At 40.6% G+C, this 12,251-nt stretch overlaps 1 protein-coding gene across 3 annotated transcripts in view; it reads right to left on the reverse strand.

Moving 5' to 3' along the window:
* The window catches only part of wwp2 (WW domain containing E3 ubiquitin protein ligase 2), a 52,627-nt gene that overhangs the window by 10,450 nt on the left and 29,926 nt on the right, over nucleotides 1-12,251 (reverse strand). The window contains 5 exon segments of one of the 3 annotated variants that reach the window (NM_001097372.1): nucleotides 794-848; nucleotides 2,019-2,193; nucleotides 2,342-2,431; nucleotides 5,318-5,501; nucleotides 5,793-5,872. In NM_001097372.1, coding sequence (NP_001090841.1) covers nucleotides 794-848; nucleotides 2,019-2,193; nucleotides 2,342-2,431; nucleotides 5,318-5,501; nucleotides 5,793-5,872 — 584 coding nt within the window. 3 annotated transcript variants of the gene reach the window in all.

Below are 12,251 nucleotides of genomic sequence, written 5' to 3' on the forward strand. Positions count from 1 at the left end.
CCTTTCCCTTTTTTAATGATTCTTTATAAAGTGACAACTGGCAGCAAATTTTTTCAACTGAAATGCGTTTTTAGATACTGTACAGCCTTTAACCTCTAAAATAATAAAATAACCACATCCTCTGGCCTATATTTTTTTTCTGAAGAAAATAAGGAGGTAGTTTACTGCAGATCATCCAACCTAGAAAACAGTGAGGTTGAAGAAAGTTTTTTTCTCTAGAACTACCACTATAAAATAAAATGGGTCACGGGGGTTAATATTTCCTTTAATAATACTGTTATGTATTTTCATGCTAAAGGTTTTTTATTTTAAGACCCAAACTGTGGAAAATTCCACTTTAGAAAGTAATACCACCCCTCCCTCTCGCCCACAGCGAATTGACATAGGCTGTGGAGACGTTCTGGCAGTAGTCAAGATAACTCCTCATTTTATCCTTTACAAACAACTAGAAAATGAAAAAATATATCCAGTGAATCATGCCAGGAAACATTAAGCATGATTACTAAAAAAAAAAAAGCAGGTTTTACCATAACAGCAATTAGCCTTAGGCTACCAAACTGCTTATTCAGGACATAGCTAGAAACCTTATTAGGACCAATATAACTATATAATGTATATAAAAAGAAGTAATTTTTTAAATCAGCATATTTTCACATCATACTGAGAGACAATTTCCTATATTCCTATAATAATTATAGACATATAGGACAATCATTTTGTCAGCTGTACAATAATTTATGCAGCTGAAAAGGGTCACACATACAGCTCCATTCAAGAATGCACTTTCACTTACCCCATCCGTTGGGTAGCGGTCCAAGCGGGTCATTGTCAGGAGCAGCAGATGAGGGCTGCAAACAGAGAAACAGCAATGGATAGTGTGAGGGTGTGGGAAAGCAAATAGCTAACTGCAAATTTCCCCCCTAGTGATAGAATGGTTCAAGACATATGACTGCTGGAGTGATAGTGAGCTGAGCAGGAGATGCCATGTGCTCATCAGATGTCCCTAGCTGGACTCAGCACTCACACGTCCGACTTGCTCCTAAACCAGAGGGGAAAATATTGCAGGCCTTTCAAATGAAATCATTCCCACAAGCCACCAGTAAACGCCCAGCTCTTCCCAGCTCTGGGCTTAGATCCTGACCCCCCCACCTCTACACAGACCCCCTCTCACCTCCTCCCCTCCCAATCAAGCCCGTCCCTTGGCAGAGCGGTGTGCAAGAATAACCCAAACTGAAGAACATTCAGCAACTTATAGGCAGAGCTGCACCCCCCTTCCCTTAGATCCTGGCTCACAATGTACCTTTCTTCTCCTGCAGTGAGGAGATGCTTAGTGGGAAGGAGGAGGTGTGTAAAGGGGGGGTGTGAAATTGCTGGGAGGTGCAAAAGGGGCGTGTGGCGTGCTAATGTTTATATAACACCCCCTCTCTGACCAGCTCAGAGGCCTCTAGGGAATGAGGACCAGGCTCCACTGTGGAGAGTTTGTATCAAACCCTAAAAATGTTCTCTTAAAGATAGTAAAACAGCTAATTTAATAAAAACTCTAGCTGTCTGGCGAAGGAGAAGTGGACAGATGCCACGTGCTAAAATAGTTAGGAGGAATGACTTTATATGTTCTAATGTCCTACCAGTCCAAATCCTGTGATTTCACCATTGTGCCCAACAATACAAGTGTTGTCCTTCCCTCTTCCCAAAACTACATTGTTGACATAATGGGCATCTCAGGACAAATTCACAACTCTCTTTGCTAATGCAAAGCATTAAACAGCTTCTCTACCAAAGAAAGGTTAGAATTCTCTTTAGAGACCCATTTCATGCCATTACAGTAGTGTTTATTATGTTTTCAAACTTTTGAATATGCTCTAAAAATTCAGAGCTGTATTAGTAGACAAGAAGCAATTACACTACCACACAAGAACACACAGGTAACAATACCATCATGCAAGGGATGGAAAACCACGTGTATTTTGTGTGGCCTGCCGTTGCTAATTCCTAACCTTTGGGGGCGTCTGCACTCTCACCTGATACAGAAAACGCTGGCTCAGCTGTTGCATGGCACCCTGCATCTGATTCCTCTGTGACTGCCATTGCTCATAGTTCCTGACATATTCTGCTGTGGGCCTCTGCCATGTGGTTGTTCGAGTATTGTGGTCAACATAATAGAAACGACCTCTGTTATCCACACGTTTCTCCCAGCTGCATAAAAGACAAAAAAGCTAGACTGGAGCACTACAGACAAATTTCTAGCTCTGGTGTCTTAACAAGATTACTCCTATAGATATACCACAGAGGCAATGACACAGCTTGGTGGGGTTTACATTAACTGGTATGGTGGGGGTCTTACCCGAGGGGTAAGGGTCTCTCCCACGTAGTGCTCTTGGTGTTATGGTCTACGTAGTAAACCCGTCCATTGCTCAGTTCTCTCTGCTCCCACCTAAAACACAAAGCACAGGACTGACCACTGCACTGTATACAGTGAGTGTGTGGCAGGGGCAGGAAAGGGCAGCACACACCAGGCTTAGAACAGAGTATTAATACATCCACAAATCTGTATTGTAATGGAAGGATGTATTTTGGTTCTGATTTAAAAAATACAAACATTTCCAAGCATGTGGAACTTTAAATACCCAAAGTCACGTGGCAGCTCATTGGTGAATAATTGTTTCAGTGTAAATGTTAAAATCCCTACATTCAGTTCATGTTGAAAATGATGAGTCTCCCATTGGGGAATATGTTTAAAGGACATGGGGTGACAGCAGATATGACCAAGGAAAAAGTTATCTTCTTTTAACATTAACTGTTCTTAGCATTAAAGCCAATGAAAAAAATAAAACAAACAAGTACTAAGGTATCTGCCAAATGTGACCATGCATGTAATCTGTGGAGTGTCTGAAACTGAGGTTTTAACTGGAAGTGTCGTCAGACCAAAGTCTGTAGCACATCCAGCTCCAGTACAGAACTGGCACCAACATCTGAGCCACTCCATACTCTGTCACAGACACTGTGGGTGCCTTGTCTACAGAATCACTGCACACTGTCCCGATAGGACATTTATTTATCCAGACTAACAAAAAGCCTGCATCAGATCAGGCGACAGCGGGTCACTAAATAGGCAACACATAACCAACCAATGCATCTTTCAACAAGACACACACGATGAGGGCTACAACATTAACACAATCACAGCAAGGATTTAGAGGGAAGCATGCAAACATGAAACATTTACAATGTAAGAGAAAAACCGTATGGCATATACATATGCAAACAGTGGCATTTATGGTTACAGTTCCACACTAACACAGGGATATTAAAAAAAGAGTGGGGAGCGACAACCCAGGGAGAAAACACAGGGGAAAAAAGCATGGTTTCTGTTGCCCTGCTGGTACAAGGATTCGGCTTAGCTTGTCCACTCTTAGAATCAGGCACAGTACTACAGATTCACTGCCAAGGAGCCGCTCCTAACTGCAGGAGGAAACCGCAGCCCCTGCGCCAGAGCGACAGACAGAGTCTCTTTGTGTGAGCTGGAGCAGGGAACAGCAGCCAAGACAGAGGAAGAAAGAATTACCTTGCACATAGCACCAGCCATGTACACCTCAGTGACAGAGCTACAGACACACGACACACAAAATCCACATGCACAAAGTTGTGGCTTATTACACAGACCAGAGAAATTCTGTGTGTCATACTACCTTTGTAATGTTTGTGTGTATATATTATCAATAGCCATGCTGTGGCTATCCAGGTGGTGCTGGACTACAACTCCCAGCATTGTCGGTCACACACTGGTTTGGAGGATGCAGTCACTGATAGGTTAGCAATAATTGGAGAGCCAGGGCTTACTTCAAAATCTGTACCAATAAATGTCTGCTGCTGTTTTTGTTTGGCAAAGAAGCTCCGCACCATGTTTGATTCTTTCTATATAACCACTTTGCAGCAGAGATTATGTAGGTCTGGTATTTGTGTTTTAAGATGCGCACACATATACAGATTATGTATATATTATACTTATCTTATGTCACTGGATACTAAATACCAGTTTTCAATGCCCTCAGAGAGTGAGAAAGATACTAGCATATACATTTCTGTCTTCCTATTGGAACATGTAAAAACACACAATAAAGTACATACACATACAAAAAGACAAAAAGACACAAACTAACATTTTTCCATCATGCAGTTAAACACAAATTTAAAAAACAACAAAATTTAATCATTAATAATTAATTCTCAGATGACAAAATATGCCATTCCAAACAGGGAGGTGACTCAACTAAACAGAGGAGTTCGCCCCCAAAACCTCCCATGTTCATCATACAGGAGCAGACGATCGGCTCACTTCTCTCCAAAGTTCACATAAAGGGGGTTTTCACAGTAAAAGCCTAAGTTTTCCAGCAGCTCTGAGCAGGAAGCGCTCAGTGAAAAGAACAGTGCCCCTCACACAGCTCACATAAAGAGCCAGTGAGAGCACAGCCCTAATTACCTGTGACTGACACTGCTCCCAGCCTCTGACCTCACCAATCAAATAAACAAGCACTCCTGGGCCTCTCTTAACCCTTCTTTGTATTAAAGACATCACTGTAGGTTAACACCCAAAACACAGAACAGAGGCACAAACAAATAGACTGAACTAGAACCTCAACAGCAGTAGCCAATGCCAACCTCTGGTTTTCAAGAACTCCCTTTACTAATAATTATGTGCGAAGGACAAGAACAGTGTTGGAAACAACAAAGAGAGCATGATATAAATGAAATGATGATGAAATGATATATATGACCTAGTCACTTTTTTCAAGCACTTATTAACTAAAATATGAAAACTAAATCTATTAAAAATACTCTGCAAAGCTGTTTACATATGTGAAACAAAAAAAAAATAAAATATATATATAAATCTGCAATGATAAAGCTGATTTGTCGGATATTAAAAAAAAAATAAATCAGAGTGGGAAACTTCAGACAAACTGGTACCCTGGTATGATCCATAGTCAGGAACTGCCCACATAAGATATTACAAAACGACTAAGTAGGGTGGGGCTGCACTGTTAACTGACCATCCCAATATAAGCTAGACAAAATTGCCCCCCTCCCACCCTAGTGAGGTGAGTTATTGCACAGGATTGTCCCATTTCCACAAATAGCTTTACTGTGCTGAAGGAGAAAGATGCCTTTCAGTCAGACACATAATACTACATTCATGGCTCAACAGACTCCACCAAATCTATATGCCACAGTCTCCTTTACACACCAAGACTGACGAATCAACAGTCATATGCATTAGACTCTCAGAGGTGCGCCAACAGATATACCCAGTGTTAATTACCCAGGAGGAAGGCCCTCTGAAGTGGGAGTCAGAGCCGAAGGCTGCAAGGATTGTGTATCTTCATTGTCTTCTGAGCGTAATTCTGACCCCAATGAAGGTAAAGGGCTGCTGATATTGCTGAAAGCTTCATCTTGTGCAGGCACATCCAGTTCTGAACTTGTTGCATGGGAGCTTTCTCCATTGACTGTATAAAAAAAAAAAAAGAATAGAAAGAACCCCTATGTCTATATAATTTAATTGCGGAGACTGATTAGAACTGATTTTCCAAAGACTGCTTCCTGTAAACTCTATACTAGAGGGAATCACTGTGTCACATAAGCTATAAATTAATTATTATCAGTGCTAGGTCTTTCAGCAAACAATTATGAGACCCAGTTATCAAGCAAAGGGATGCCTGCGTACATTACAGATGGGAGTTCTGCTATAAATGGATCCCTCAACTAAGGGTACTCTAGTAAAGGTAAACTATACTCACCTAGCACAGTGATGTTGCTCGTGTTATCCTGGTTCTTTATTGGCTGGCTAGAGTCACTGCTTGCACTTTGAGGAGGAGAGCTGTGTGAGAAATCATTCTATTTATTACTACATTTGAGAAGATAGGAAAATAACCATAACAGTATAAGACTTGCACGCCTGTGGTCAATTGTCAAAGGCAATAGTAGTAGTAGTATAACAGGGCTTGCCACTATAATCTAATACTATTTATTCTGCTAAAGGTTGAATTGAACCAGGAAAGACATTTACAAGTGACTCACTTATACATGTCCATTTTGGCCAAGAAAAAAATTCAACTGTAACCCTTCAACTGTAACTATGCACTATGTAGATAACAGCTTATAAAACCAATGTGTGGCCATACCAAAGTCTTATATTCACATATCTTTGTTCTTGTTTTTATAAGTCAAATCATAGACTAAAAACAAAGATACATACTTGCAGTAGCTCAGCTAGACAAATTCATAAAAACCTATCATTGTCAACATATAGCCTGTAAGATTTGTAATATTTGAAAAAGTTATTAGCCCAGACAGCAAACTGAATCACACTGGTAATACTGTGATTGGATGCTGTCCCCAACCTTTTTTGAGGCACAGACTGTATGACATGTATGACTCACCATTATGGCGGTATGTGTGTAAATGTGTTATATGTGGTGTTATGCACATCAGCGCATCATACGCATCTCTATGCACGTCTTCCACATGCCATTTTGTGCTGGGATCAGAAGTGGCCCATTGCAACACACAATTTTTCGTGGGAAGAGCAGAGGGGGGGGGGGGCAGTCCTTTGAAGTAGGCAGGCAACAGAAAGATCAAGCCTGCCTGCTATCTAGTTCACAATGCCATGCAATGCTATGCGAGGGAGGGAGGGGGAACACTTTGAAGCAAACGGCAAGCTGAATCCTCCCAGTTTATGACGTAGTCCTTTTGACAGATTGAGAAGCTACAGTCGGGTTGCCAGACAGTTGGGTTCAGGATCTTCAGTAAGATTTATGTAGAGAAACAGGACTTTTAGGAAAAAACAGTCAACATGACCTATAGCTAGGTTTGGAAGTAGGTTCATATTTTTAAAAGAAATTTTTTGGTGTCAGTATCACTTTAAGGGATTAAATGCTGTGGAATTCCCAACCACTCAGTTGAACTGAAGAAGCCGCTCAAGTATACTCCAACTGCTTTAGCAGTACATATACATACATATACCGTATATACTCGAGTATAAGCCGATCCTAGTATAAGCCGAGATACCTAATTTACCTAAGAAAACTGGAAAAACTTATTGACTCGAGTATAAGCATAGGGTGGAAAATGCAGCAGCTACTGCTAAGTTTTAATAATCAAAATAAATACCAATAAAATGACACTGAATGAGGCATCAGTGGGGTATATGGTTTTAAATATTTATTTCAAAGAAAAACAGTAAACTAGCTCTGTAAGTGGACAAGAGGGTCAACAAAAACAATATGGTATCAACAATGATACCTTAAGAGTACTACCCCCTTAGCTCAATCAGCAGCCAAGCAAAAACACAAAGAGTTAAAATCCTTCAAAACTATATATAGTTTATATAGAACATAAAGTGCAATATCTAGTGCAGAATGGGACAGGTGAGGATGGTAGATAAAGATGAATATGGGAGTGGGCCAGGGCACTGGAGGGTCTGGTTGCGGATGGCCTAAATTGCACACAAAGGACAGAGGGTGCTAGTACTGTATATACTCGAGTATAAGCCTAGTTTTTCAGCACCCGAAATGTGCTGAAAAAGTCACACTTGGCTTATACTCGAGTATATACAGTACATATGAAACACATCAAGAGGAGCAACCAAAGTTTTCCCAAAACTTTGCCCAATAGATTTTTACCAGGCTTTTGTGTAATTTTCATAATTTTTGTTTCATTTATATTCTTGCTTTGTATTTGGTTTTCAGATTTAGTTGTAGGGACCTTGCTAAATCTACTGTTTGCTGTTCCAAATAACCTTTTTGCACAGTATACATGTGCTGCTGCTTTTCCTTCATTTATAATGGCACATATTCTAACAACCAGGAGGATTCTGTTGAAAAAGACCTTGAGAGCTGCTGACAGCTTGAAAGAGCTGCATACAAAAACCATTAAGACCAGTTACATTTGTGAGTTGTCTATTTGTTGATGGCTGATGTTTTAATTTAAGTGATTTTTCACTTTTCAAGAATGACACATAATGAGTGTAAATCACAAAGAATGCTCACATAACTTGGTTTAAAACATAAAGAAAACAATAAACCAAATACTAGCAACTCAGAACCTCACGAGACATTCTGCAGAAGACTGTGAAATAAAAGGGGGGCACAAGTTAGTCCATGATGTGTAAGGACAAGAATGGCAAAAGGCAAAGTGTAAGTAAGCACACAGAAAAGAAAGCAAGAAAAGAGGAGAACTGCAACTATATTAACATAGAACGTTTTGATGAGAGCAAGGAAGGGTGGAGGAATTCATGATTCAGAACAATAACTGCCTTTAAGGGGGTTATTTAGTAAAAGAGTAAGTTTAAAAGATGCAGCTGGGTGTAATCAAGGGTACAATTAAGGGGAAAAAACATGTTGTACCCCAGTCAGGTGGTGTATATTTTGTCTTTGATGCCGTTACTCAGCCTGGCATGTAGTCAAGCAGCCAGGGATCCTAGGGCTACTGACTGATTACATCAGCTTGTAATGGGTGTAATAATTGCATTAGTTATTTATGTATTTTCCTTTAAGACAATTAATTAGTATATGCGGAGGAAGAACCAGAAAGACAATAACTTCAGAATATAATGCCTTTCTTTGTGCTTAATAACAGTGTTGGGGAGATTCATAAAAATGTATGGATATAAGAGCTAGATATAAAATGAAGGAATAGAAAAAAACAACACACATAGCCACATCTTAAAACTGCATTATATGCATCCTGAACACGAAGTGGATTCTATGCCGTTTAAAATCAGGATAGTGAATGTTTGTTACATGTCTGGCAATCAGAAATTTAATGCCTGATGCAGGCACAGGGTTAATGCTGCTGCTACTCATAAGCTGGCCATACATGTTCAGATTTTGGTCGTCTTACAACGAACATTCGGATATCAAGCGTACATTTTAATGTAATGATCTAAAACCAACATTAAAACTGTAGGATTATGAAGTCCTAAAAATAACAAACCTGCTGATTTGTTGGCATTAATAATAGTGGCAATAAAAGGCAACAATCGTATGAAAGTTATGTCCTGGAAATACACTGTAGGTCACCCATTGATATTGTCATATTATTGTTATGCGACAGAAATTTTCTTTCTGATTGACTGAACCACTGATCCCTATGGTACAAAAATTGTCGGGGTGACAATTCAGAGCCCACAAACAGTCTAAAACTTTGTTTTATACGATTATATTGAGCTTAATCAATACTCCTCTCCACATTTTATCTCTTGTCCATACATTCACTGCATGCAGAAATCATACTGAATGCACCTTTCAATGTACAGGAACCCAACCATGTGATAAAATTCCTGTGGTATGAGCCAAAGGGACATGAGCACAATGAGCAAATACAGCATTCTACAGTTTTACATCTTGTTTTGCAAAAAATAAGTTAAAAAAGGATATAGAAGTAAGTATGAAAAATAATAACCATAACTTTTTAGCAATTAAAGCCATGGTGGCGCTTTGAGGGGTTGCCCCATGTAATGATTAGTAAAAAAAGAGTCATAAATCAGTATGTACTTCCAATTTAACAAAAAGGTAGTGATATTTTTGTCTGTCTAAGCAGTGCATTCCTAGTACACATGAAATTCTATCTCCTCTCATAGTTAACAAGCACGACAACTATTCTACACATCTTTTTAGCACAGAAAAAATCCCAACAGCCAGTATCCTGCATCTAAAAGACTCATTGTTACTAGTTTTAGCCATATCCCAAACCAAACACCAAATATCGTAAACCCCTATTTATAAGCAATTGTTTTAAATGGATTCTGGCATGATTTTTATGATATAAATTTTATTATTATATTACACTGTTCATACTGCAGAATTCATTCTACCAGAAGTGCTATTAACTGATACATTTTGTAAAACAAAAATGTTTTCCCATGAATATGTATATTTAAAACTCTATGCTATTCTTACTTCTAAACCTTGGCTTTATTTCTTACTGCTATCTTTTTGACTGATTTTTTAATAGAGTTCTTATTTACAGTATGCTCTTCTTTCCATTTGTCTAATAATTTGCAACTTCTACCTTTAAGTAAGGCCTGGCATTTTAACCCTGCTGATTTACCATGACAACCTGTGTAGATATGTTTAATCCTTGAACTTTACAGTTTTATATATCTATGCCTTTACTAATTCGCAGGAGTGCCTTTGTCAATTCATAATATGTCCAGATGAAGGTTTCTGTGTGAGACTGAAATGTTGAGTAATAAACCTTTCTATTTTTGCATTTACATTTTATTTACAATTCTTTAAATCCTAGGAGTGCTGTCCTTGTTCCAGTATATATACACACACTGCTCCAAAAAATAAAGGGAACACAAAAATAAGACATCCTAGATCTGAATGAATGAAATATTCTTATTAAATACTTCATTCTTTACATAGTTGAATGTGCTGACAACAAAAGCACACAAAAATTATCAATGGAAATCAAATTTATCAACCCATGGAGGTCTGGATTTTTAGTCATACTCAAAATTAAAGTGGAAAAAAACACTACAGGCTGACCCAACTTTGATGTAATGTCCTTAAAACAAGTCAAAATGAGGCTCAGTAGTGTGTTTGGCCTCCACGTGCCTGTATGACCTCCCTACAACGCCTGGGCATGCTCCTGATGAGATGGCCGATGGTCTCCTGAGGGATCTCCTCCCACACCTGGACTAAAGCATCCACCAACTCCTGAGCAGTCTGTGGTGCAACGTGGCGTTGGCGGATGGAGCGAGACATGATGTCCCAGATGTGCTCAATTGGATTCAGGTCTGGGGAACGGGCGGGCTAATCCATAGCATCAATGCCTTTGTCTTGCAGGAACCGCTGACACACTCCAGCCACGTGAGGTCTAGCATTGTCTTGCATTAGGAGGAACCCAGGGCCATTCGCACCAGCATATAGTCTCACAAGGGGTCTGAGGATCTCGTCTCGGTACCTAATGGCAGTCAGGCTACCTCTGGCGAGCACATGGAGGGATGCGCAGCCCCCCAAAGAAATGCCACCCTACACCATTACTGACCCACTGCCAAACTGGTCATGCTGGAGGATGTTTCAGGCAGCAGAACGTTCTCCACGGCGTCGCCAGACTCTGTCACGTCTGTCACATGTGCTCAGTGTGAACCTGCTTTCATCTGTGAAGAGCACAGGTCCCCATTGGCGAATTTGCCAATCTTGGTGTTCTCTGGCAAATGCCAAACGTCCTGCACGGTGTTGGGCTGTAAGCACAACCCCCACCTCATACTACCCTCATGGTTTCTTTGAGCAGACACATGCACATTTGTGGCCCGCTAGAGGTCATTTTGCAGGGCTTCGGCAGTGCTCCTTCTGTTCCTCCTTGCACAAAGGCAGAAGTAGCGGTCCTGCTGCTGGGTTGTTGCCCTCCTATGGCCACCTCTACGTCTCCTGATATACTGGCCTGTCTCCTGGTAGCGCCTCCATGCTCTGGACACTACGCTGACAGACACAGCAAACCTTTTTGCCACAGCTCGCATTGATGTGCCATCCTGGATGAGCTGCACTACCTGAGCCATTTGTGTGGGTTGTAGACTGCGTCTCATGCTACCACTAGAGTGAATGCACCGCCAGCATTCAAAAGTGACCAAAACATCAGCCAGAAAGCATAGGAACTGAGACGTGGCGTTTTTACGCTGCGTATTTTCTCCGCCTAAAAACGCTGCACAACCCACACAGCCCCTGACTATGGCGTTTTTCAGCCTAGTACTGGTGACGTAGCAAATCCCGTTTCCCATGGTGCTTATAGTGCGAAATAGTAAAAAAAATGCTGCGTATTTCCGCAAGGTCTGGCAGCTGCCTTTGTGTATACATAGGAATAGGTTGCTGTGCAAATAATGGCATATTTCGGCAAACGCATGAAAAGTCCGTGGTAACGCGTCTTTATATTTTTCTAAGACTTGTGAGTATGGTTCCACTTATTGTTTGTGTGTGTTGTTAAAGTTCAGCTTTTCACTCTACTGCATATACAAAAGCAAGACGAAGTAAGAAGAAGCTACCCTGGGCTACCCTAACATGAGCACCAGCCCACGGTATAAGGTAAGCAATTACAATTCCGGGGGGTTGCCTAACATTTTGGCAACCCCCAGTGATTGTAACTTTTCTTCTCCTTTGTAGCCAAGGGCACATTATGCAGATGATCTACTTTACTCTGCCTGTGTACAAAACGCAGGCAGGGAAATGAGATCATCCGCATAGTGTGCCCTTGGC

This window comes from Xenopus tropicalis, chromosome 4, assembly GCF_000004195.4.
Source record: "Xenopus tropicalis strain Nigerian chromosome 4, UCB_Xtro_10.0, whole genome shotgun sequence".
In the NCBI taxonomy this organism is placed as follows: Eukaryota; Metazoa; Chordata; class Amphibia; order Anura; family Pipidae; genus Xenopus; species Xenopus tropicalis.